Source organism: Castor canadensis, chromosome X, assembly GCF_047511655.1.
Source record: "Castor canadensis chromosome X, mCasCan1.hap1v2, whole genome shotgun sequence".
NCBI lineage: Eukaryota > Metazoa > Chordata > Mammalia > Rodentia > Castoridae > Castor > Castor canadensis.
The window spans coordinates 145,500,802-145,527,321 of NC_133405.1; the positions used below are offsets into that span (position 1 = coordinate 145,500,802).

The following is a 26,520-nucleotide window of genomic DNA, read 5'->3' on the forward strand; positions in this document are numbered from 1 at the left end:
TTATTAATCACCGACTGCATACTGGTCACTACGTAGGAGCTGGACAGAAGTCCACGGGGCTGTCAGGTCAGCTTTCTGGTGAAAAGGGAGTCAAAGAGCAAACCATGAAAAATCTGGGTGTTGATGGTCCCGCAAAGGACCATGGGTAGAAGGTTTGGTTCCCAGCCAGGGTCTATTGAGAGGTGGTGGGGCCTTTAAGGGGCGGGGCCTAGGGGAAGGCTGTGAGGTCATTGGGGGCGTGGCCTTGGAGGGATGATTGATGGCATCGCTTACTGGGCCGCTGGGAGGTGGTGGAGCCTTCAGGGGGCGTGGCCTAGGGAGGAAGTGAAGTCATCGGGGGCGTGGCCTGGAGGGGTATATAAGGTGCTGCACCAGCGCGGGCTCTGTGATTCCGCCACCCTCTTTGCTCGGTGCGGATGTCCTTGTCCTAAATTGGTGTCGCTTTGTGGTTTTTTTTTTTTTTTTTTGTTCTCTTTTCTGGAGCCATTTCCTGCTCTCTTTCATGAAGCCTTATGAACCAAATGTAGAAAACACAGGCAAACCAAGTGTTTTCCTCCTTCTGTGTTCACGGACGGACTTTTTATTTGTGCCGACGTCGGGATTCGAACCCAGATCCCGGGTTCCACCAGCTGATCACGTGGTTTTAACCCGGAGCAACCCTCTTCCCCATTCGGGGCCCCGTGTAGGATTTTTCTTTAGGAACTCGGATTGCGGGGAATCTCCTAGCTATGGCAGAGTCTAAAAAAAAGTGATTTAAATGACAGCATTTTGCCCAAATCCCGGTTTCCTGTCCCTAAAACGAGAAACAGACACAGCTCGGCGACTGTGGGACCTGGAAAGATGGAGGATTTTTCTCCTTCACCAAAGAGAAAAAGCTGCAAAGATGGGAAGTGACAGAGACCAGACTAAATAAATAAATCGGACAGGAAAAAAAAAAAAAAAACAGAAATGGGGGAAAAAGCGGGTTTTGCAAATCATGTCAGTTATCTGGAGGGGGAAAAAATGTGGCAAGGGGTGGTTTTAGGGTCGAAAATATGCATTTAAAGTGACCACATTCCAGCCTGATTACCTAAAGGGAATAATTTTCTTTTTTCGATCAAATTCACCAAAAAAAAAGCAGACCCCCAACTTCCACGGGGTAGATTTTGGGGCCGGAGAGGTAACTGGCGGTCTGTCTGTGGGGTCGGTAGTCGGGGTCCTCCGGGTGCCTGTGGGGTTCGGACGCGTCTATGCGGCCTCTGCATCTGGAAGGGAATATTAGAAGGGGGAGAAAAAGGCCCGCGGTCACTTTTTTGTTCCTTTGCGTTTCTTTGCAGGTTCTTGGCAGCTGAGATTTTGTGCTATGTGACTGACTATTGGACGCCCTCCCCGGCCCTCCGCTTTTTCATGTCGTCTGGGACACTGGGCCCAGGCTGGCTTTGAACCCGCGTCTCCGAGGAGCTGGGATTGCAGGCGTCACCTCCCCGCCCCGTCCACCCGGTCAGTTTGGGGCCGGGCTCACCGCCGGTGTCGCGCAGGCAGGCCGCCCGGCGGCTGGACTTGAAGTAGGTGACGCCGGCCCCGACCAGGGCCACCACCACCACGGACACGATCGGTGACACGATCCTGGCCACAGGGCTGCCTGCGAGGCGGGAGAGGCCGGGGGACGCGGACGGACGGACAGACAGACGGGGGACACTGAGAAGTCACAGGGCCCGCCGCCTCCCCAGGACCCCAAAACCCTGGACCCCACGGCGGTCGCTACCTGAGGAGCCGTCGTAGCTGGCCGCGTCGTCACCATCTGGGGGACGGGGACACGGGGATGTCACCGACGGACGGACGCACGGACGGACACAGGTGACACACGGACACACAGACGGACAGACAGACAGATGAGCCACAGCCAGAACGATGGGAAATCCCTGGTGTGCCTGTGACTGGGTGAGAGAGACAGACGGACACACGGACGGACAGACGGACGGACAGACACGAGCAGACAGATAACAGACCAGACAGGTAGATGGACAGGCAGACGGATGGACTGAGGACGGACAGACAGATAACAGATGGACAGACGGACAGACAGATGGACGGATGGACAGAAGGACAGATAGATGATGGATCCACAGGCACACAGACAGATGTACAGACGGACAGATGGACGGATGAACAGACAGATGGACAGACGCACAGACGCACAGAAAGATGACGGACAGACATGCACAGACGGATGGACACACAGACGGACAGACTGCCGATGGGTGGACAGGCACACGGATGGACAGGCGGACAGATGACGGACACACGGATGGACGGACAGACAGGCACAGTCGGGGACCCAGCAGAGCTGACCACAGGGGCCAGGGGACCGGACGTGTCACCCCTGCCTGTCACCCCCGTGACCCCCCATGACCCCCAGGGCCACCGCCCGCACCGCGGGAGCCGAAGCGGGTTTGAGGGGCGTTAGTGGGGTGACCCGCGGGTCCCCGCGCAGGTCTGGGTCACAAGTGCCACCCCGAGGTGGCGGCGCAGGTGACACCTGGAATCCCAAATTTACAGACCTTTCTTCCTCATTGCCTGTCTGAAAAACCGTCACTCAGTCACTCAACAAACACCTAACCTGCCCCAGACTGAAGACGCTGAGGTTTGTGACACCAAATGGAGTCACGCTCGTCCTGCCGAGAAGCCCAGGTGTCACCTGGAGCCCGACGGGTGACGCGTGACAAGGATGACGTCACACGGCCATCAGCGTCCCCCAAAACCACAGCGCCGTGTGCTCGAGGCCAAGGCTGACCGGAAGGTGACAAAGTGACACTGTGCGGCCGCGTTGGCCGGGGACCTGAGCCAGTCAGGTGGTGACAACGTGTGACGTCAGCCGCACAACAGTGGAGTCACTGTCAAGCTGCTCAGCTGCACCGTGAATGAAAATTCTTTTAAGAGCTGACTTGGTGATTGACTGACTGACTGACTGTTCAGTTGAGAGACTGAATGACCGTTCAGTTGAGAGATTGTTGGTTGAGTGACTAACTGACTGTTCAGTTGAGTGACTGTGTAGTTGACTGACTGACCGACCATTCAATTGAGTGATTGACTGACTGTTCAGTTGAGTGACTGACTGACCGTTCAGTTGAGAGATTGTTGGTTGAGTGACTAACTGACTGTTCAGTTGAGTGACTGTGTAGTTGACTGACTGACTGACCATTCAATTGAGTGACTAACTGACTGTTCAGTTGAGTGACTGACGACTGTTCAGCCAGGTCTCCGGCTGCACTGTAGATGAAAGGTCAAGTTGAGAATTCTAGAAGATAGTTGAGCGACTAACTGATTGTTTTCACCCCCAGCTCCTGCGGTACCTGCAGACGCCAACCCCAGGTGTCCCCGCCTCCCCTGTCTTTGTCCCCAGCCTGTGACGCCCCCGTGCCTGTGACCCGCCCTCTGCAGGTCCCCGCGGCCCTGGGCGGCTGGTCACAGACCTGTGGGTGGCCTGGGCTTGGAGGGTTGGTGTCCATCGTCCTCGTCGTTAGAGTGACCTGGGGACAGAGGACAATGCATTAGGGACACAGCAGGTGGACGGTGGCCTTGGGAGATGTCATGTATATCTGCCTGTGACAATCACTTAGTCACTCAACTAACATCTCACTGCAGTGTGACTACAGATTGTTACCGCCTCTAAAAGAAAATCACTGAGTCACTCAACAAACACCTCAAATCCTGATGTTAAAAACTTCTCACTTAGTGTGACTATAGATGATAACTGCTGCTGAAAAGTCAGTGAGTCAGTCAACAAACACCTCAGCCCTCCTCAACAGCACCACCCTGTGGACCTTCTGTGACCCCTGGACCTTCCATGGCTTTCTGTGTCCAGCACAACTCCAGCCTCAGGCCTTTTGTCACAGCCGCCACGGACACACCAGATGGCCTTCCTCAACCCGCTTTGAGTACGTTTTATTAGTCAGTCAACTACGCCACAGTGAACGAATAAGGAAAAAAATCACCTGAGCATTTCAGAGGAGGCGACCGAAATCCAGGGACCGTGTATTGGGGGTCAATATCGATGTGATATTGATTTCATATCGATTTGATATCGATTTGATATTTACCTCCGCTGGTGTCGGAATTCCCAGGCTGCGGGTGCGGCTGTGGCTTCAGCCTTGGGTAGATATCTATTTTTTGGGGGAAAAAATGGTGATTGTGGAACCGGGGAGGCCAAAAAACACCGAAAATCAAAGGTATTGACACCTGCTGCCCCCAGCTGTCATACGGTCTGTAAGTCAGTCAACTAACATTTGCTGTCTATAAGTCAGTCACTAACACTTGCTGTCTATAAGTCGGTCAACTAACACTTGCTGTCTATAAGTCGGTCACTAACGCTGTCTATAAGTCGGTCAACTAACACTTGCTGTCTATAAGTCGGTCACTAACATTTGCTGTCTATAAGTCGGTCAACTAACACTTGCTGTCTATAAGTCGGTCAACTAACACTTGCTGTCTATAAGTCGGTCAACTAACATTTGCTGTCTATAAGTCGGTCAACTAACATTTGCTGTCTATAAGTCGGTCAACTAACGTTTGCCTTCATAACTCAAAGAATAAACTGTAAAAAAATCCCGGAAGAGGAAAGGCAAAGCTTTGAGGAAGCAGCTTTGGGGTTTGAAATGGGAATTCCCACTCACTCGCTCCACTGTCGGGGCGTCCAGGCTGGGGGGCATCAGGAAGTTTGGGGTACAGACCTGTCGGAAAATGACATGGCGGGGTCAGAAAATAAAATAAGCTTTTCACAGCCTGGCAGAAATGTCACAAAGTCACTCAACAATCACCCAAACCATAAGTCTAAACAGCATTCGTTAAGAGTGTGGCTATCAGTTATCCCTGCCTGGCTGAAAAGTCACTTAGTCACTCAACAAACACTTCCAATCCTAAACTCAGTTTTCTTTCATAGTGCAGATGTCATTGCCTGGCTGCAAAAAATCACTTAGTCACTCAACAAACACCACGAATTCTAAGCTTAAAAAGCTGTCACTTACGGTGGAGTCAGAGATTATCAGGACCTGGCTGAAAAGTCAGTTAGTCACTCAACTAACACCTGTAAGCAATCGTGCATAGCATGGGTTTAGATTGTCATTTCCTGGCTGAAACATCACTTAGTCAGTCAATTAACATCTCAAATCCTAAACTTCAGCTATCATTCATACTGCAGCTATCGATTATCATTGCCTGGCCGAGGAAATATCATTTAGTCACTCAACTAACACCTTGAATGCTAAATTTAAAGTCGTCATTCATAGTGCAGCCATGGGTGATGACTGAGGGCTTGAAAAGTCAGTTAGTCACTCAACTAACACCCCAACTCCAAAACTTACAGATATTCCATTTACAGTGCAATTAATCATAGCCTGGCTGAAAAAAATCACTTAGTCACTCAACTAACACTTCCAATGGTAAACTGAAGCAGTTTTCATGTACAGTGCAGCCATATATTTTCATTGCCTGGATGAAAGATCAGTTAGTCGATCAACACACATCTAAAATCCTGATCTTAAACAGTTTGCATTCATAGTGCAGCTCCAAATCCTCACGGCCTTGCTGAAAAAAAATCACTTAGTCACTCAACTATCACCTTGAGCCACTCAACTGTCATCTTGAATCCTAAACTTAAAGGGCCTTCATTCACAGCGCGGGTGTCATTGCCTAGCCGAAAAGTTCCTTTGTCACTCAACTAACACCGTCAATCCTACAATTAAAGAGCTTTTGTTCTTGCAGATTGTCATTGCGGGGCCACAAAGTCACTTAGTCAATCAATGAACGCCTCAAACACGAAACTGAATCAGCTTTCATTTACACTGTGGTCGTGGTTTATCCTAGCCTGGCAGAAAAATCACTTAGTCACTCAACTAACATCTCAAATCCTAAATTTAAAAACCTTTCATGTACTGAGCTGCTGTCGATTACCATTGACCGACCAAAAAATATCACTCAGTCACTCAATTAACACTTCAACAGCCAAAGTGAAAGCACTTTCCATGTCTTTTCACGAAGCCAGTGATTATAATTTTTATTACTTTTGCTGGCCTCAGACTGCAAGCCTCCTATGTCTGCCTCCCACTTGGCCTCACCACGCCCAGTGGCTATGGATTGTTATTATTGCCTTGCTGACAATCACAGAGTCAGTCAACAAACCCCTTGACTCCTGAACTTGAAGAGCGTATGCTACACATTATCATTGCCTGGCTGAAAACATATCAATAAGTCACTCAACTAACACCTCCAATCTGAAAATGAAAGAACTTGCGTTTACAGGGTGGGTGTAGATTATCATGGTCTGGCTGAAAAATCAGTTACTCAGTCAACAAACACCTCAAAACCTCAACTTAAAGAGATTTTATTCACAGTGAAACTATAGATTTGTATTGCCTGAGTGAAAAGAAATCTCTTAGTCACTCAGCAAACACGTGGAATCTCAAACACCTTTCATTCACTGTGCAGCTATACATGATCCTGGAGTGGTTGAAAGTCAGTTAGTCACTCAACTAACAACCCAAGTTCTAAAGTTAATAGGTTTCATTTATTGCGCAGCTAATCAGTGATTGGCTGAGAAAAATCACTAAGTCACTCAACTATCATCTCCACCCCTAATGCTGAAGACTCCATTTACATTGTGTCTATAGTTTATAACTGGTGGCAGAAAAGTCACTTAGTCAGTCAACAAACACGTGAAATCCTAAACTTGAGAGTTTTCATTTAGGGTGTGGCTAGAGATGACCATTGATTGAAAAATCCATTAGTCACTCAACGAACACCTCTAATCTAACCTTAAAGACTTTTGATTCACAATGTAATCACTGGTGGCTGAAAAAAATCAGTTAGTCACTCAACTAACTTGGGGGATTCTGAGTTTGACCTTTTATGTACAGTGCGGCTACAGATAGGTTGACTGGTTGAAAATATCACTTACTCACTCAACAAACACCTTGAATCCCAGACTTAAAGTTTCCACTCATAGTCCGGCTATCGAATGTCATTACCTGGCTGGAAATCACTTAGTCGGTCAACAAACACCTTTAATCCTAAATTAAATACCTTTCTTTCACAGTGCAGCCATAGTTGATCATTGAGTGCTTGAAAAATCAGTTAGTCACTCAACTAGCCCCTCGATTCCTAAATCTAAAGTGCCTTCATTTGCAGTGTGTCTATAAATGATCATTGACCGACTGAAAAATATCAATGAGTCACTCAACTAACACTTGAAATCCCAACGTTAAAGAGATTTCCTTTTTTCTAATAAAGCGAGTTATTATCATTTTTAATATTTTTGCTTTTTGCCCACGGCTGGCCTCGAACCGTGAGCCAATGGTTGCGCTCCATGACGTCATTATATATGTCAGGTGGCGATTTTTCCTTTTTGTGATCCTTTAGTACTTCAGGTGTTAGTTGAGTGACTCACTGCTTTTTTTGGCCAGTCAATGATAATCGATATGCACACTGTGCATGGAAATTGTTTAAATTTATTCTGTCAGGAGTTTGTTGACCGAATAAGTGATTTTCCTCAGGCAAGGATCACCAATAGCCACAGTGTGACTGGAAAGTGTTCAGTACTTTAGGTGTTTGTTGATTGACTCAATGACTATTTTCAGCCCGGTAGTGAAATCTTTAGCCACACTGTAAGTCACAGGATTTTCAGTTTAGGATCGGGGGTGTTTGTTAGTTGAATGACTCATTTTTTAGGCAGCGAATGACAGTCTGTATTGACACCATGAATGAAAGGTCTACAATTGTAGGATTTTAGGTGTTTGTTGAGTGACTAAGTGATTATTTTCAGGCGGGCAGTGATAATCTATAGCTGCATTGAGATTGACACCTCTAAATTAAGGACTGTAGGTGTTAGTTGAGTGACTAACTGATTTTCAACCAGTCAATGACAATCTATAGCCACGTAAATCAAACGCTTTGAAGTTTAGGATTGGAGGTGTTCGTTGACTGACTAAGTGTTTTTTTTCAGGTAGGCAACGGTAACGCGCAACCACCAAGTAAACGAAAGATCTTGACGTTCAGGCCTGGAGGTGTTAGTTGATTGACTAAGTGTTTTTACCACAAAAGATTGTCACCTCTTTATGGAGTCATTTGCCTGCCTTTATGGAAAATATGCCATTTTCTCTCCTTTGTAAATCTTGCCGCCCTCTTTTTTTGGTCTGATTTTTTAAATTGCGCGGCTGAGTTTTTTTCTGCCTTTTTAAAATCTCTAACGAATAGTCCTGCAACAAACATCCGCGGAGGTCAGAGAGTCAGTCAATGTTTCCTTTTTCAGAGAGCCACCAAGTCGGGGCGACCCCAGGAACCCCCCTCACCTGAGCCTGGCTTCTTGGTGGGCTCTGCGGACAGAGAGAGGAGAATTAATCGGGTTGTGCAATTAGTAGACGCCGATTACAAAATTACAAGGGAAAATTCGGCTTTGCCCCGGCCCGGCCGCTGGGGGCGCTGCTCAGCACCGCGGGAAATTCCGTGTTTGTTGATTGCATCTTCGTTTGTTGATTGAATATTGGTTTGTTGATTGAATGTCGGTTTTTATGACAGATCAAATTTGGGGGAAAATGGGGGAAAGAGTGAGTTTGTGGCGGGGAGACAGACGCGGCTGTGGGGAGAGGGGCTCAGAGTCAGCGGCGGGCGCTGCGCGGCTCCCGTAGGACCATGAGGCGCGAGGACGCAGGACAATGGTCTCTCTTCTCCGCTCATTTATTCAGTCAACAAACCCCGCCGAAGGGCAGTGCGACCTCACAGCCTGGGCGACACCGCGAGGTCGCCGCCCCATCCCACCCTAAAGGCACCGCAGAGCAGAGGCAAAGCTGAGAACAAAGAAGGGGGTCCCCAAGAAAAATGGGGGGGTCCCCAAGAAATGCGGCCACTTACGGGAGTCGTCCAGGGCGTCGGCCAAGTCAAAGTCCCCTTGTCCTGTTGGGACCAAAACCAGCATCAGGGACGTCGAACCCCAGAACCGAATCCTCTTCCCGGATGGGGGAAGCCGAGGCACCAATGGTCGGGGCGCGGAACACTATGCAGCCAGGAAGAAGGTGGTGGGCGGCAGAGATGATTGACAGGTGGCAGACGGACAAATCGATGAGGGGCAATCATGATGATGAGGGACAGGAATATCACTGAGCCACGAAGAGGAAGGAAGTGACCGCACTGGCGGGAAAGCAGGCGGAAGCGGAGTCCACCATGCTGACTGACTGAATACCTGACGGTCACAGCAATGGAGGGAGCGATGGGGGGGAAAGGAAACATTGGGGCCCGAACAAGGGGCGAGTCCACTGCCTGCGGCTGTCTATGACCTCGGCCATCGTGACACCCCCGGAAACGGGAATATTTCAGTTGTGCGGAAATGTGACATTGATTATTTACCGTCGCGTAGTCACACGACAAACCTCGTGCGATCGTGAAGTCATTCGCGACCGCAAAAAAGACTTTGCAAAGAAAGAAAAATTTACCGTCGCGCAGTCACACGACAAACCTTGTGCGGTCGTGAAGTCATTCAAAACTTCTAAAAAGTTTTTGCAAAAAATAAAGAGACAGACAGACAGAAAAAGCGGGTGTCCGGCCACCGTCCCAGGGCCACCCTTGGGGACACTGCGCCCCCAAGCTGAGTGATTGACAGCTCAGCCCCCCCCACCCCACCCCCTACAAGATGGCTCTTCACGCCTGAGCGGCGCCGGCAGGTGACAGGCGGGGCCCCATTGTCTCCTTGTGGGTTTTTCTCTGAGGCCTGACGGGTGGGGACGCATGGGGACAGGTGCTGCCGGGGACCCCAAAACCAGCTGGGGCTGCAGACACCAGGGACCCCAAAAGCTGCCCGTTCCCACTTTGTGCAAAGTTTACAATTGCCCCCCACCCCCACCCCGCCCCCGGAGTTTGCATTTAATATTCTTCCCGCGGTCGTGCATTCAGTCAACAAACGCCGTGACTTGGCTCGGGCGTGGAAACAGGAGAGGGGATTTGGGGGGGATTTGGGGAGGATTTGGGGTGGTCTCCGGGTTTGGGGTCCTCCCCGGCCAAGGCTGCAAGGAAGATGGTTCAAACACAGCCGGGACCACAGCTCTGCCAAGACCTGGGCTACAGAAACCAACCCCGCCCTATACTGGAAGCCGTGCGCCCACCACTTAGAACCCAAATACACGTAAAATCGCAAAATCCTATTAAGTCACCAACAACGACCCCCCAAGAAGCCCCAGGCTGTCCACATCCTCTGCAGGCGCCATTTTCGGCGAACGTTTGCAGAGTGACTAACAGATGGAAATTTCTGTGCTGCGCGCTGGCTTTCGGGGTGACCCTAAAACCTGCCTCATCCTTTAAAACTGCTATCATTAAACCCAGGGGAAGCCGGCAAGATAATTTTGGGGTCTCAATGACTTTTTTTCGGATCCAAACCCCGAATTCTAGTATTCACAAGCGATGTTTGCAGAGTGACTAACAGATGGAAATTTCTGTGCTGCGAGCTGGCTTTCGGGGTGACCCTAAAACCTGCCTCATCCTTTAAGTCTCCCATCAATGAAGCCAAGGGGAGCCGGGAAGATCGGTCTGTAGGGTCTGAACCCCAATTCCACCGCCCTCAGCCAGCTCGGGCCCTAATAAAAACCCCAATAACAGCCTGGCCCGAAAACCGGGCAGAACCAGAAAAACCGGTGTCGACGCCCGGGATCCGCCCGACACCTCGTGTCTCAAAAAAACCCTTGGGGTCCCAAACCCCACAGGGCCCGGGACGGGATTTGGGACCCAAATCAGAGAAACTGTAGGGCCGACCCAGCTCGGTTTTGGGGTCACGGCTGGGAACCCCCTCCTTAGGTCCCCATGACCCCAAAAGGGCTGCCAGGCCGGTCCGCACCCCACAGGTGACGGATTTAGGAGCCAGTCCCAGGACGGACCCTGTAAAGACCCCACAGGGGACCCCAAAACCCCAAATCGGGGGCCCTACCTTGGACCTGGGTCACCAGACACAGCAGGGCCACCCAGCCCCTCCACGGTCGCATGCTGGGCCCGGTCGGTGGGGTCCGCGGTTATGTGACCGGCTCTACGACCGCCTGCGGGATCGGCCACCGCCCCGCCTCCTGCTGAGGCACCGCCCACCCTTGGGCTGGGCCACAGGTGACGTCTCCAGCCGCCCCCGCAACACCCCAACACAGCGGGGACGGTGCTCACGTGACCCCAAGGTCCCCACCCCAAGAGGGCGGCAAAGGTCCCCAGAGACCCCATGCGAACACCTGTACACTTGGACAAAGGCGCAACGAATGACGCTTTAATAGTCAGTCACTTACCTCCATGGGGGGGGCAGAACCAGGAACCTGGACCCCGAGAGTTGTGCAGGGCCCAGAGGTGACATGTGACCTTGGTGTCTGTCACCTGACCTACGCTAGAACTGGCCCCGAGGCCCAGTTTTTGTTTCCCAAGGGTGCCATATTGAGTGAGCTCACACAGTCAATCAACAAACATCCCAAGCATGCCAGTGAAGAGTCCCAGATAGTTGTGCAGGGCGGGTAGATGACACCTGATCCTTCGTGACCTTCACCTGAGCGACGTTAGAGGTCACCCCAAGCCCAGGTAGGTCAACACCAGGTTTTCTGCTTCCCAAGGTTGCGGCATGGGATGAGCTCACACAGTCAATCAACAAACACCCCCATGCTTGCCAGGTCAGAGCCACACAGGGGGCAGGTGTGCAGTGACAGGAGAAAATGGTGTTCCCAGAGGAGACAGACACACGGACAGGGACACCAGACAGAGCTGGGGTGTTTACAGGATGTGGGGTTCACATATGGGATCTTGGGGTGCCCCGAGGGCTGTGAACGCTCTCGGGCTGCCCGTGTGGGATTCGAACCCACGTTTACGGACATCGGTGGCCTCTGGGTCCCCAAGCCGTCTACACCCCAAAGCCAGGTTGGAACCACGGACGCTAGGATTTTAGGTGATAGTTGCCTGAATAACTGATGGACTTTTTTTTTTTTAAGTCAGGCAATGATCATCTACAGCTTTGGCTTTGTGTCAAAATGATGATGATGATGATAAAAACAGTAACTTCACAAAAGAAAAGCTCGTTAAGCTCAGATTTTGAAATGTTTGTTGAGTGACTAAGTGATGTTTTCCAGCCGGGCAATAATGCATTTCTGCAGCATGAAGAAAAGGTCTTTAGAAAGTACACTGTTAGTTGAGTGACTAAGTGACTTTCAAGCCAGGCAATGAAGATTTATACCCAGACTACTTTTATGGTCACAGGTGTTAGTTGACTGACTAACTGATTTTTTTCCACTCGTGGTTTCAGTGCCATTTTTCGGGGGACACATGGGAACAATTTTGCGTATCTTTCAGAAGTCCGTGCGCGGCGTGCGACGTCACTCACTGGGGACACCTGGGGACAAGGCACCCGTTACCCAGGCAACCAGGTGACTGCCGCTGCCACTGGTCCTGCCACGGCCAGTTCCGGACACCTGGTCAACCTCAACACATGGCAGCCATGACAAGAGTCCGCCATGGCCGTGCCAGGGGACACAGGGCAGAGGTCGTTTGTTGAGTGAATCACAGAACTCGTGGTCCCCTCCTCATCAGGGGAAGGACCCGAGACCGTGGTCGGGGCAGGGAGGAGGGGGTCCCCGAGCTGTCACCCACAGACGGATGGACAGACAGACGGGTGGCAGCCAATCCACACCCGACCGCTCCGTCAGGGATTAGAACGGGGATTAGAACGAGGAACCCCACGGCGACTTTCGGGGTGGCTCCGCGCGTGTCCGTGAGTCCGTCCGGGGCCGGTGTCGCCTGTCCCCACGGTGCTGGGAACCAAATGGGGCCGGGGTCTTTCTTTGCACATGGTGTCCTACTTTTCTAAAAGTGTTTGCTGAACTGTGCAGAAAAGAGGGGGAAAAAACAGAGAGTCAGTCAACAAACTGTCGCCCAAAGCACTTCCTGGTGCCCTGTTCCCATGGAGTCCCAAGGAAAATCCCCTGGAAATGGCGTCTGATTGGGGTCAAGGACTCGAGGACCAAACCCGGGGCAAAAGGGCCACCCGAGGACCCGGGGCCGGACGGAAATGCTCCCGTTACCTGGCGGCTCGGCGTTGGCGTGGTTTTCCATTTGGATGTCACCATCTTCCGCTAAAAGCAAAAACAAGACACTGAGAGGCTCAGCCCGTGAACCCCAAAACCCGGCTGGATTCCCCAACGCTCAAGAGGTGACAAGTCAGAAATGTCCCTTAGGACTGACCGGGTGTTTGTGATTGACTGACTGACAGTCATTGATTGACTAACTGACAGTACATGCATGATTGACTGACTGACTGACTGGCATGCAGGATTCATTGACTAACACCGCATCCCAGACTGGTTGATGATTGACTAGTCCTGCATCCAAATCCCAAAGGTCAGATTTGAACCAGCATTTTCGGTCCCTCCCCGCGTGACGCGTGACACGAGGTGACAACACAGGACGTCAAAGGTTTTGCCAACGTTTTATTTCTGCTCGGCCGGGGAAGGGACGCAAGGGCCACAAGCTGGTGGGTGACACGGAGGAGCCGACGTCGCCGGGAAGGAGGTTTGTTGATGACTCTTGGACAACGTGGATTTTTGCAAAATTCATGCAGAGGACATGGGAGACGCTATGTGCACTTGGGGTCACGGTGCCGACCCCACAGATGGACAGACCGACCCAGAGGAGAACGGACACCCAGATGTGACGCACACCGTCCGCTGGGCCACGTTGGATCCTTTTCCCTAAAAAACCCACATCGCAGTGACTCAGAAGTCACCCAAGGCCGACATTGCACAAAAATGGGACAAAACTGGTCTCGAGCAAGAGACGGACAGACCTTCCCTGTCAGGCTCACAAACATCGGATAAACGAGGGTGACACGCGGCTTGGCGCCATCTTGAAATCCCATCTGGGGACGAGGCCTGCGTCCAGGATTGACTGACAAGGACAGAATGCACGATTGACTGACTGACAGTGCACCGATGATTGATCGACTAACAGAACACGCATAACTGAGGGGCGAGCACTGCATCCAGGACTGATTGACTAGGACAGGATCCATGGCTGATTGGCTAGGACAGAGTCCATGATGGATTTTCTAGGACGGAATCCATCTGCATCCACGGTTGACTGACTGACACCGTGTCCATGACTGACTCAGTAGGACAGAATCCAGGACTGATTGACTAGGCCTGCATCCATGATTGACTGACTAACGGTACATATGTGATGGACCGACTAACAGTGAATTTGTGAATGGTTGACTAGGACAGAGTCCAGGAAGAAATGACTAGGTCTGCGTCCATGATTGACTAACAGTATATTCATAATTGATTGAGTAACACTGCATTGGGGATTGATTGACTAGGACAGAGTGCACCATGGATTGACTAGGACAGAGTCCACGATGGATTGACTAGGACAGAGTCCGCCATGGATTGACTAGGACAGAGTTCACAATGGATTGACTAGGACAGAGTCCGCCATGGATTGACTAGAACAGAGTTCACAATGGATTGACTAGGACAGAGTCCACGATGGATTGACTAGGACAGAGTCCGCCATGGATTGACTAGGACAGAGTCCATGATTGGTTGACTAGGACAGAGTCCACCATGGATTGACTAGGACAGAGTCCGCCATGGATTGACTAGAACAGAGTTCACAATGGATTGACTAGGACAGAGTCCACGATGGATTGACTAGGACAGAGTCCGCCATGGATTGACTAGGACAGAGTCCATGACTGGTTGACTAGGACAGAGGCCATGATGGATTGACTAGGACAGAGTCCATGACTGGTTGACTAGGACAGAGTCCACCATGGATTGACCAGGACAGAGTCCACAATGGATTGACTAGGACAGAGTCCACCATGGATTGACTAGGACGGAGTCTGCCATGGATTGACTAGGACGGAGTCCATGACTGGTTGACTAGGACAGAGGCCACGATGGATTGACATTTCTGGATGCACAGAGACCGCACAGCCTGGATCCCGCACAAAACTGGCTTGCTGGATGAGCTCAGAACCCATCGGGCCTCCTTCCGAGACCACAGGGCCTGGTCCGAGAAGGCGACCGCCACGGGGAGACAACCAACCCCAGCCGCACGCGCAGGCCTAGACATCCTCAGGTCGCCCCACGACTTCCTTGCTGGGGTCCTAAATCTATCTGGAGAAACCGAGGCAGGTCACGGCTCGCGGGAAGAAGAGGGAGAAGCACATCACAAAATACCGTGGAATATGGCGGCCGCCCGCGCCTCTGCCTCGGGTCTGAGTCCGAAGCGACGCCGCCGTGGCCAGGCACCGCCGCGCACGCCTGTAATCCCAGCACTCGGGTCGCGAGCTCGAGGTCGGCCCTGGCCGCGCAGGGAATTAAATGACTGAAAAACAAAAAGCGTCTGCCTTGGCGCTGCGGTAGGATGTGGTCTAGAACGAGCCGGGGGTGGGGGGCACGCGGGAGAGCGAAACCCCGCCAGGGAGGGCGAGCGAGGGGACACGAGACACTCGAGTCACTCGGTGGCCGGTTGCCAGCGAGGCAAAGCCGGGATGGCGGGCGGGGGGGACGCGGGGGACGCCACGGGGCTGCTCCGCTCCACCCTAGGTCTTCGGGGCATCTATGGGGGGGTCGAGAGAGAGAGAGAGAGAGAGAGAGAGAGAGAGAGAGGGAGAGAGAGGGAGGAGGCTGCTCCATTATCCATCTTCCCAGAGGCTTCAGAACCCACCATGACCCAACCTCAGCAGCCCCGGCCGGACCCCGTGTCACCGTGACGTCTGTCACCGGCCACACAAAGCAAGACAGCAGGACGGACAGACAGACGGACACGCAGCTCAGCAGGCCCCAAGCGAACTGCAGTGGTGAGCTCGGTGCCCCTGAACAAACCCTAAAATGACCGGGGACACTGCGACCCACGGGACACCCAAGGTCACCGAGTCCACAGAGGTCACCGGGTCCCCCGCGGGCCACACGGACCCCAAATCCGAATCTGAACCAATACGGGGCAGAAGGAGGGGAAATCAGTCCCCCCACCCCCGAGTCCCTTTATCTGGAGCTGGACCACAGTGACTCCATGTTGGCCCCAGGGCCATCTTGACATCAACTCAGAAAATGACGAAAATCTCAATGTCACCTCGTCACTTCGGACCTCGGCCTGTCTCACTAGAAGGTCACGGGGTAGGACGATGGTTTTCCCAAATGACAGCGACCTCCCGCGAGGACAAAGCCACGAGGTACCCACGGTCCCCTCAGGAAACCTACAACTTCACGGTGACCCACTGAGGCCTCCGCGATCCAGAATGAGCACCGCTGGCTTCCAAAGTCCACTAAAATTCACCCAGAAAACCCTAAACGTGCGTGGAAATCCTAAACTCCAACGACAAGGAACTGGGGGAGGGGGGCCCGGAGCTGTGACCCTGGGAGTTCTCAAGGGGACGTCCTTCAAGAAGGGTCATGGATGACCCCAGGTCTAAAAGCCATCTGGTTATCTTTTCCGTGAAAATTGTCAGTCAATTACTTCTACGAGGCCTTTCCTCCCGAGGGGCCGCCCCACTCACCGGAGGGGCCGTCTGGGGGGTCACTGGGGTCCCCAGAAAACACGCCACATGCCAACAGTGCCTCATGCAAGAGCAGGACACACGTGAACCTAAGGTCAAGACGGTGGCACTGACCGACTCACAGACCTAACCTTGGCCCATGTGTGCACTCGAATCTGTGCTGTGACTATGGTGGTGGCCGTGGGGTCCCCCAAATCGTGCACGCCATTTGCCGTCCATTCCCCGACCTTTCTGGGTCACGGTTTGGTTCCATGAAGAACAGAACGGCTGGGGAGCCGCCATGATTGATTTGAATTCCATTGGATGGAAACCAAGATGGTGGCCACCGGGCCTTGGTCCTTGTCACAGTGATGGCAAATCACGAGGAACCAATGACAGAAACTAATCCTTCTTTCACGAGCACAGGCTCTCAGCCTTTTAGGGCACGGCCGTCCATCCTTCTCACAGGTCTCCCCAGTACCAATGAACCCCAAATCTATCAATGGAAACCTATACACCCCGGAGCGGTCAGCGACTTGCAGGCACAATTAATGACAGAGCGGCAGCTGTGAGCCCCAAGCTTACGAGGTCCCCAAGCGGAGTCGTGGTGGCTTTGGGGACCCCCAGTTGTGACATGCTTGCTTTGCCCCAACCCCACATCCCTTGTAGGACTTAGAGGTTCAACCACCATGTCCAGAAGGGTGACACAGGGACACAGACGCCTTACCGCTTTCTTTGAAGCAGAACTTCTTCTTCTGGTAGGCGATGAAGCTGGAAATGGCGCCAGCCACGGCGACCACGACGGCGCCAATGATGCCGGGGATCACACCTTGCGGGGTGGCTGTGGGGACAGACGCACGTGTCAGTATTGGGGACAGCGGGGTCACACGCGGATGGGTGGATGGATGGATGGATGGATGGGTGGATGGATGGATGGATGGATGGATGGATGGATGGATGGGTGGATGGATGGATGGGTGGATGGGTGGATGGATGGGTGGGTGGATGGGTGGATGGGTGGGTGGATGGATGGGTGGGTGGGTGGGTGGATAGATGGGTGGGTGGATGGGTGGATGGATGGGTGGGTGGATGGGTGGATGGGTGGATGGATGGGTGGATGGATGGATGGGTGGATGGGTGGATGGGTGGGTGGGTGGGTGGGTGGGTGGGTGGATGGATGGATGGGTGGGTGGGTGGGTGGATGGGTGGGTGGATGGGTGGATGGGTGGATGGGTGGATGGGTGGATGGATGGATGGGTGGGTGGATGGGTGGATGGGTGGATGGGTGGATGGATGGATGGGTGGGTGGATGGGTGGATGGGTGGATGGGTGGGTGGATGGGTGGATGGGTGGATGGGTGGATGGGTGGGTGGATGGATGGATGGGTGGGTGGGTGGGTGGATGGATGGGTGGGTGGATGGGTGGATGGATGGGTGGGTGGATGGGTGGATGGGTGGGTGGGTGGATGGATGGATGGGTGGGTGGATGGGTGGATGGGTGGATGGGTGGATGGGTGGATGGGTGGATGGATGGATGGGTGGGTGGATGGGTGGGTGGATGGGTGGATGGATGGGTGGATGGGTGGATGGGTGGATGGATGGGTGGGTGGATGGGGGGATGGATGGGTGGGTGGGTGGATGGATGGGTGGATGGATGGATGGGTGGATGGATGGATGGGTGGGTGGATGGGTGGATGGGTGGATGGGTGGATGGGTGGATGGATGGATGGGTGGGTGGATGGGTGGATGGGTGGATGGGTGGATGGGTGGATGGATGGATGGGTGGGTGGATGGGTGGATGGGTGGATGGGTGGATGGATGGATGGGTGGGTGGATGGGTGGATGGGTGGGTGGGTGGGTGGATGGGTGGGTGGATGGATGGATGGGTGGGTGGATGGGTGGATGGGTGGATGGGTGGATGGGTGGATGGATGGGTGGATGGGTGGATGGGTGGATGGGTGGATGGGTGGGTGGATGGGTGGATGGGTGGATGGGTGGATGGGTGGATGGGTGGGTGGATGGGTGGATGGGTGGGTGGGTGGATGGGTGGATGGGTGGGTGGATGGGTGGATGGGTGGATGGGTGGATGGGTGGATGGGTGGGTGGATGGGTGGATGGGTGGATGGGTGGGTGGATGGATGGATGGGTGGATGGATGGATGGGTGGGTGGGTGGGTGGATGGATGGGTGGGTGGATGGGTGGATGGATGGGTGGGTGGATGGGTGGATGGGTGGGTGGGTGGATGGATGGATGGGTGGGTGGATGGGTGGATGGGTGGATGGGTGGATGGGTGGATGGGTGGATGGATGGATGGGTGGGTGGATGGGTGGATGGGTGGATGGGTGGATGGGTGGATGGGTGGATGGGTGGATGGATGGATGGGTGGGTGGATGGGTGGATGGGTGGATGGGTGGATGGATGGATGGGTGGGTGGATGGGTGGATGGGTGGATGGGTGGGTGGGTGGATGGATGGGTGGATGGATGGGTGGATGGATGGATGGGTGGGTGGATGGGTGGATGGGTGGATGGGTGGATGGGTGGATGGGTGGATGGGTGGATGGATGGATGGGTGGGTGGATGGGTGGGTGGATGGGTGGATGGATGGGTGGATGGGTGGATGGGTGGATGGATGGGTGGGTGGATGGGGGGATGGATGGGTGGGTGGGTGGATGGATGGGTGGATGGGTGGATGGATGGGTGGATGGATGGATGGATGGGTGGATGGGTGGATGGATGGGTGGATGGATGGGTGGATGGTGGATGGGTGGATGGATGGGTGGGTGGATGGGGGGATGGATGGGTGGGTGGGTTTATATAGTATAATTTTCCAATATGATGATTAACTCAGTTGGTGGCACCTAATTTGTGAGTGACACATGCCGCTTGCCTGTGCAAGGACGGCCCAGTGCCACCATGTCGCCTGCCAGTACCTTTAGGTGAAGACACAATTCCTGTCGTCTAAGTTTGAAACACCACACCCACATCTGCATTCCAACACTATGGAGGTGACACGGAAACCAAGATGGAGGCTGCCGGTGTGCTGTACCTACCATCCTGGTCCTCATTCCTGGGACTTCTGCCACCTCCTCCATGACCATCTCCTGCAAGGCAACAAGACTGGTGACCCTTGGTGACATTGGGGGACAAAGTCCCTTCATGAACCATCATTAAGATTTCTTGATCCAATGGCCAGGCAATGGACGAGGCCATTTTCCCCACCAGTGTCCATGTGGTTGGGAGCTCGGCACCCAAAGGCTCAGGGATGACAAACTCCGTCCACAGTGTTGTGCTGCTGTGAACACATGGACTTTTGATGGTTGGGGTCAAAGGGGAGGAAGTGAGGCCATCGCTGTGCAGCCTTCAGTGGGATTGGGAGACCTCAGTGCTACAAAGAGGCTGCTTTCACCTGCACACAGCACTGTGGATTTCGTCCCTGTGTTGGTGACCCCGAAATGTGGGGCCACAGCCGTGACGGTGACCCCCACCCTGCACACCACCATATATGGTCAGGTTGATGACAGGGCTGGCCAGTTCATCACCTCTGTGACCCCACGAGGGCCATGGGGGTGTTCCCGTCCCAGATGGGGAAAAATGAGTGACTTTATCCATGGACAAGGTCACTGTGACCCCAGGATGGCTGGGAAGGGATTTAGGATCCCTGGGGTGACACTGTAAGTCATTTACAGGGGACCTTGAGGACAGGGCCTGTGGCAGAGGTTATAGGTAAATTCTGTGCCTTTTTCTGACAGAGAGAATTGTGGGATTTGGTCATTTGTGGGGTCCTGAAACCAGTGTCCCCCAGACAGGCAGCAAGGGACAATCCTCTCTCTGTATATATATATGCACACCTATGTGTATTCATAAAATTAAATTAAATCAAAAAGCCACGCAGCGCACCACAATACACATATTTACAAATCCGTGTCTGCATGGAAGTGACCCCGTAAAAAATCTGGTTTTCAATACGAAGACTCCCAGCGGGGCTGATTTCAGCTGCTCGCATGATCTGATTAGTTTTTGCCCCGTGGGGATTTGAACTCAGGACCGAGCGAGCCCCTGGCAGGTGGCCACCTGCGCTGGGCCCGGCACGCCACAGGTAAAGTCGGGCTGAGTCCGGGCTGCATAGTATTCCACTTTTTTTTTTTTTTTTTTTTTTTTTTGTAGGAATTGCACAAAACTTTACCTTGTCCACCGGCCGTGCCGTCCACCAGGTCCGAATCCGAGAATCCGCCTAGAGAAACGAGAACACTGGGGTCGTAGGGTTGTAGGGTTGAATGAGGCTGTGGGGTCAGAAGGAAAAACCCCATGGGAAGCACTGGACCTGGCCCGGCCGCCCACCCTCCCGGTACCGTCGAGGGAAACATAGATGGTCATGAAAAATGCACGGGTGCCAAAACCTGGAGTCCAGGACGCTCAACAGCCACCAGCCATAACCAAAGCTGGGGGGCGGGGGGCGTTCCCGATGGCGCCTCATTTTGTGCAGGTTTGCATTAAGTCCTCCCGGTCAAAGGGACAAAGGGAAAAGGGACACCCCAAAACGACCTTCCATAGCACATGTGCTCCCCCAGATTTGTGTCTGGGGTTTTGTGAACATGAAAAATGACCCCCAAAAGCTCGAGTGACCCCAAAGTCCCACCACCGCCCTCCTTACCGGCCGACCCGGGCTGCCTGGGGTCCGGCTGCGGCCTGGGCCTGGGCGGAGCCGGGTCTCCTGTGGAAAGGGACGGAAGACGTCACCACAGATCGATAATTGCGAGCCTACTTATCAATCCACCTGAGGAAGAAATGGGGCGCATCGGGCCCAACACCATAGACACGGGCCGGAAAATCCCATGGCCAGAGCCTATGCGAAATGGACAGGCGGTGGAGTGTACTATACACCCCCGAAAAAGCCTGGCCACGTCGTCTGCAGGACTGAGGGAAGTGGACGTAGTGAAAATCCATCACCAGCACATATGGAAATGTCACCCTGTGCCGCCAATGCCTCCTAACAAAAGCACAAGAAGGACGAAAATGAAACCCCAGTTTGCACACGGACGGTTATCTAATAGTCACTCAACAACCGCAGCTTGGCTTTTGTCATGGGGTGAGGTCACCCCAATAGGGGGCCCCCTGCCAGCCTCTTCCAGGACACACTGAGGTCCATGTCCAGCCCGGCTACAGGATTCACGGGGTCCTCGGCCCCAACGGAAGCCATTGGGGAACCTGGATGGAGAAATCCAAGATGGCGGCAGCTGTGTCTGAAACCAAGATGGCGTCCATGATCAAAATTCAGACCAGATGTAACTTTTCAGACCCTGTAACTTTTGGCACAAAGGACCCTCAGTGTTGACTGAATTACTGACATCTCACCCCAATCCCGATGCTCAAAGTGGGGTTCACCGGGGACCCTCGATACTCACTCTTCTGGATGTCCTGACCCCAATCTTTCTTTAGGAACAAATGTGTGTGTGCACAGAAGGCGAACGGGATTCTTACCATCGCTGGGCTTCTTGGGGATGTCTGTGGGTTTCTTGTCGTTGTCATCTAAAAAAAGAAAAGAGCTCATCCTGGACCCAGTGCATCGGGTCAGGCCGCCATATTGCAATATGGTGAAGTTCCAGAGACCCGAGGGGAATAGGGTCTTTTTCCAAAAGGTCTGTCACTCCGGGAGGGGACAATGGGACCCCATTTGGAAATAGGGTCTTTGCCGATGGAAGGATCCCATCCTGTAACCTGTTGTTCCTTTTTCGGGGCTGAATAGTATTCCCCCAGTATAGCCTGAACCTGAATCCTGTCCCCGGGACTTCACTGGGAAATAGGGTCTTTGCAGGCGGAGTTAAGGGTCGTTCCCGGGGCTGTGGACTCGTCCTAACGGCCCCATTACAGAAATGTCCTACGTGACAGAAAAGAAAATATCCCGACAACTCACCACCGAGGGCGTCAGATAAGTCAAAGCCACCATCTAAAGGGAGAAAGAAAAACAAGGAGGTTACGTCCAGGAAAAAAAACGCCGTTTTCTCCTCAGTCATCTCGTTCCGGGTTGTCGATCGACTTTTTTTCCCCTCACGGGTGGTGAGGAAATTACAACGGTGGAGCCGTCCTGGCGACTTTGAGTTTGCATTTATTCTCGAAAAGAGACGAAGAACACTTTCTAATAGAGACCAGAAAAAAAAAAATTAGGATTCAGAAACCCTGGGTCCTTAACCCTAAACTCACCGTGCTTCTCGTAAAATATTACACAACCCAGAAAAAGACTTTACTTTTGTGCGATCTCAGAAGACTGCAGAGATCTTTTTGTTATCTGATGCAATCCAGCTCTGAGCGAGGGCTGGGAGGCAAAATGCAGGGAATTTGGCCTCCCAAAATTTCCCAGCAGCCCCTGTGTCACCCATGACCTGCCTCAGTTTCCCCACCTTCCTAGACTCCCCTGAGCCATGATTCCATCGGTAAGTCAGTCGAGGATCCAAAGGCACAGTGCTGTGTGCTGCTGGGGAACATCAGTAAGTCAGTCAATGATCACCAGAATTAATCCAGAAATCTGTGTCAGGACCCTGCTGCTCCGCCCTGCCTCAGTTTCCCCGTTTTCCTTCACCCACACGTCTGTGTGTCCTCACCTTTTGCTCCCCAGTTGTGTAGAAAGTCCCTGTGACTGACACTCAGGTCAGTTTCCCACACTCCACCCCTTGCACACAGATTACAGGGTCAGGTGATGCCCTTAATCCATGCATACCCAGCTGCTCGATCCCTGATGGCCACCACCTGAGGGGAGGCATCAGTCAGTCAGTCAATGACCCCAAATGCACACTGCTGTGTGCTGAAACCCGGTGGGGAACATCAGTTAGTCAGTCAGTTACCCTGGCCACCAGGATTAATCCTGATATAATTCAGAAATCTCTGTGTCCTGGCCATCAGGTCAGAGGAGGTGCTGACAGCTCCCTGGGGTGGTGGCAGGGGACAGGGGACTTCTCAGCTCTCTGCAAAAAAACCCTTGACTTCACAGTCCCAAGGTTCCCACAGGGCCAGAAATATGGAAAAGACACAACCCAGGCTACACCCCGCTTGCACAGAGAGCTCGGGGCCTCAGCTTCTGTGTGCAGAGACGCCCCACCCCGAGCAGGAACCCCATAACCCCCGCCCCGCTGTGGTTTCCAGCGCCTACAGGAACCCCCAGATGTGCAGGGGTGGGGGGTGACTCATCAGGGTGAGGCTGGACGCCTCACGCCGTGACTGACTCACTCTCACGACTCCCTGCTGACTCAAACTGCTTTCCCTTCTCTTTGTCCGGGACTTAAAAAAAACAACAAAAACATCCCCAAGACCAACCGGGGTGTTTGGTCCTCAGAAAGTGTGGCTGCAACAGGCCAGATCTGCAAGCACCCCCAGAAAGAGCTCCCTGCAGACACAGCACCCAGGACGACTAGGCAGCAAGGAAAATTAGGCCGGCAGAAGGTATCTACCTCGCCTTTATTTACGGTTTATGTGATGGGTGCACGGACGGCTGGCCCTACAGGTGGGCGGGTGGAGTACTACTCAGCCAGGAAGAAGGAGTCTCAAGGAACACCCGAGCGGAAAGTGCTCAGTGACGCATTTTTCTATGTCACACTCTGGGCCAGCAGAACGGGGCAGGGGAACAAAAGCCAGACTGACGGACCTGCTCACGAGGTCCCCCGCCCAGCCCTGGGTAACCACAGCTCCATGTTGGGGACTTTGACATGGAGACTGGATCGGCAGGGGTGACAGAGGAAAAACTGAGGGCCTCAGTCCCTTTCCTGGATCAGGGCTCCACCCAGAAACAACCGTGACCTACACACCCCATGAGCGACACACCCCATAAAAACTCCATAACCGTCAGCAGCCGGCCACCCCCTGCCTCCCAGGTCCACATCCCACAAACCCCACAAACCCCACAAAAGGAGGCGGGCGTTAAAAAAAAAAAAACCCTAAAAGACCTGTTTGCACCTCAAAAAAGACAAGTGGGCCACTCAGCTACCCCCAAAGACCGGGCGCCCCAACTTTGCTGGGCGCGGGCCTAGGGCGTGGAGGCAGAACAGGGCTGTGGGACTTCTTTGTAGGATAACATGCGCCCCTAATGGCGGCCGCGGGCCCCAGATCAACAGCCGCCTTTGGGATGAGTCAGAAGGAAGGGAACCGGTCCAGAGCCCGGCCCGCCCGGCCCCCGCCCTGACTTTGGGTTTTTGTCTCAAGTTTACAAACAGAAGTCCACGGCCTCCCCAAAACCCAAACGCACAGGGCCTGGGAGAGGCCGAGCCTGCGCCACCCTCAGAACACGAATTTCCTGCGGGTGACACACCTGCGTCCTGCGCTGAGAGCCCAGGCCACCCTCACTCCGGGACGGAAAAAATGCAAAACATGGAGAAAACGCCCTACAGCTCCACACCCCGCAGGCCACTGTCACGTCAGAGCCGGAAAGGTGTCACCTGGGGGCTGCAGACACTTTTCCCGTAGGTCCTGGTGACGGTTGAGCCGCCCCCGGCCCCCGGCTTGAGCCCCAGCATTTCGCATTTCCCATCACGGCCGCCACGGCCCTGAGCCCGGCGACTTTTCCAAATTTAGGCCGGGGACCCGGGCGTGGCTCCGCGGGTGCGGGCAAACACGCATGTCTCCAGTGGGAGCCAGCTGGCGTGTGGCTTGGGGACAAGTGACAGTGAAGTCGTAAGGGTGGCGTGGGGTGCGGTGCAGAGGGGGGAGGGGAGCTCAAGGGGACCGAGGTGCGTGGGGACGGCCCGCGGGGAGTGGCCGAGCGTGGGAAGCCAACTCTCCCGCTGGACAGGACGCACTTGGGCACTTGGAAAGGGAACAATGACATCTCGCGCCTGGCGCGCAGCCCCAGTGGCCCCAGAAGACAGACAGAGGGAGCGGACCGACAGACTTTGGACTCCTCCTTCTGGGTGGTGGCCCGACGTGGAGCACAGCCCGGGGTCCCCAATGGGTCCCTAAGGCAAGTCGTGCGCCACCCTCCATTCCGGGGTCCCCTATGTGCTCCAAGGCCACCCCGTTAGCTGCATGCGTCCCGCCCCAGTTCGGGTTCAGGCTGGGGTCCCCGGAGCCCCCAAGTCCTGCACCCCAAGGCCACCGCTCAGCTCCAAGCGTCCCGCCCGATTGCACAACAGCCCGGGATCCCCAAGGCGCCCCAAGTTGAGCGCCCCCACCCCACCCTGGCCAGGGGTCCCCGGTGACCCCAAGCCCTGCGCCCCCAGGCTACCCATTACGTCCACGAGGTCCCCCATTGCCGGAGCCCAGCCCGGGGTCCCCAATGCGCACCCTCCCCAGTCTCGGGGTCCCCAGTGCACCTCAAAACCTTACCCGTTACCCGCGTGCGTCCCGCACAACATGGATCCCAGGCGGGGTTCCCAATGCACCCCCAAAAAGGCCATGCAACCCCCCCACCTGGCCCAGGGTCCCCCAATTCACCCCAAACCCCGCGCCCCAAGTCTTGCGCCCCCTCCCCAGCCTCGGGGTCCCCAGTGCACCCCCAAACCAGCCGTTACCCGCATGCGTCCCGTTCAAGCGGCTGCCCGATCCGATGCACGCCACTTCCCTCCCCACCCCCACCCCGGGGTCCCCGGATCCCAGGATCGCGCCCCTCCCCCACCCCGCACCCCGCACCCCTCGATCCCGCCATCCGCTCACCCTGGGCGAGAACCGCAGCGCCCAGCAGACCCAGCAGCAGCAGCAGCGCCAGCGCCACGACCGGCCGGCGCGACATGGTGCGCGTGCTGTGGCCGAGGGACCGACGAACGGGACTGCGGCGCCCAGGAGGGGGAGGGGCGGAGGGGGAGGGGCGGCGGCGACGCCCCGGGATGCGCCGGGCAGGGCGGGGCCGCCCGCCGAGAGGCACGGCGAGGGGAGGGGCCGGCTCCGCACCCAAGGCCACGCCCCGCGCTGACGACACGCCCAATAGCCACGCCCCTCCCTCCACTAACTACGCAGTGGCCGCCCCCGCCGGAAGACCGCACCTAGCTACGCCCCGCCCCTAGCAACAGGCCTGAGGCCCGCCTCGTAACCGC

The 26,520-nt window shown here is 54.4% G+C and overlaps 2 protein-coding genes across 6 annotated transcripts; both read right to left on the reverse strand.

The window, feature by feature from the left end:
• Positions 1-545: 545 nt before the first annotated feature.
• Xg (Xg glycoprotein (Xg blood group)) lies at positions 546-11,129 on the reverse strand. 3 transcript variants are annotated; one of them, XM_074063821.1, is made up of 9 exons: positions 10,940-11,129; positions 8,881-8,922; positions 8,322-8,345; positions 4,653-4,709; positions 4,080-4,142; positions 3,453-3,509; positions 1,745-1,780; positions 1,502-1,621; positions 546-1,244 (listed from the first exon to the last, which is right to left on the reverse strand). In XM_074063821.1, the coding sequence occupies exons 1-9, from the start codon at positions 10,992-10,994 to the stop codon at positions 1,228-1,230; spliced, it is 471 nt and encodes a 156-aa protein (XP_073919922.1). In that variant the 5' UTR covers positions 10,995-11,129; the 3' UTR covers positions 546-1,227. The 3 variants fall into 3 exon arrangements, with proteins under 3 accessions (XP_073919922.1, XP_073919923.1, XP_073919924.1); XM_074063822.1 differs by having other exon boundaries at positions 8,881-9,022; positions 10,940-11,120; XM_074063823.1 differs by lacking the exon at positions 1,502-1,621.
• A 1,066-nt stretch (positions 11,130-12,195) lies between these two features.
• Positions 12,196-26,294, reverse strand: Cd99 (CD99 molecule (Xg blood group)). Of its 3 annotated transcripts, none has more exons than XM_020182266.2 (9): positions 26,144-26,294; positions 22,422-22,454; positions 21,989-22,036; positions 21,162-21,221; positions 20,694-20,741; positions 19,561-19,611; positions 17,238-17,351; positions 13,053-13,103; positions 12,196-12,852 (listed from the first exon to the last, which is right to left on the reverse strand). In XM_020182266.2, exons 1-9 carry the CDS (start codon positions 26,217-26,219, stop codon positions 12,827-12,829), a joined length of 507 nt encoding a protein of 168 aa, XP_020037855.1. In that variant the 5' UTR covers positions 26,220-26,294; the 3' UTR covers positions 12,196-12,826. The 3 variants fall into 3 exon arrangements, with proteins under 3 accessions (XP_020037855.1, XP_020037854.2, XP_020037856.2); XM_020182265.2 differs by lacking the exon at positions 26,144-26,294 and adding an exon at positions 24,931-25,048; XM_020182267.2 differs by lacking the exons at positions 12,196-12,852; positions 13,053-13,103; positions 26,144-26,294 and adding exons at positions 13,438-15,594; positions 24,931-25,049.
• Positions 26,295-26,520: the final 226 nt, after the last annotated feature.

Excerpts from the sequence above, each read along its gene's own strand:
- Xg (XM_074063821.1), bottom strand. The coding sequence starts at position 10,994 with ATGCGACCGTGGAGGGGCTGGGTGGCCCTGCTGTGTCTGGTGACCCAG. Across the intron at positions 8,923-10,939 it reads TCTGGTGACCCAGGTCCAAG|GACAAGGGGACTTTGACTTG; the intron begins GTAGGGCCCCCG and ends TGGTCCCAACAG. Across the intron at positions 3,510-4,079 it reads GAATTCCGACACCAGCGGAG|GTCACTCTAACGACGAGGAC; the intron begins GTAAATATCAAA and ends CTCTGTCCCCAG.
- Cd99 (XM_020182265.2), bottom strand. The coding sequence starts at position 25,015 with ATGCGAAATGCTGGGGCTCAAGCCGGGGGCCGGGGGCGGCTCAACCGT. Across the intron at positions 20,742-21,161 it reads CAGGCAGCCCGGGTCGGCCG|GCGGATTCTCGGATTCGGAC; the intron begins GTAAGGAGGGCG and ends TCGTTTCTCTAG. Across the intron at positions 17,352-19,560 it reads CAGGAATGAGGACCAGGATG|CCACCCCGCAAGGTGTGATC; the intron begins GTAGGTACAGCA and ends CTGTCCCCACAG.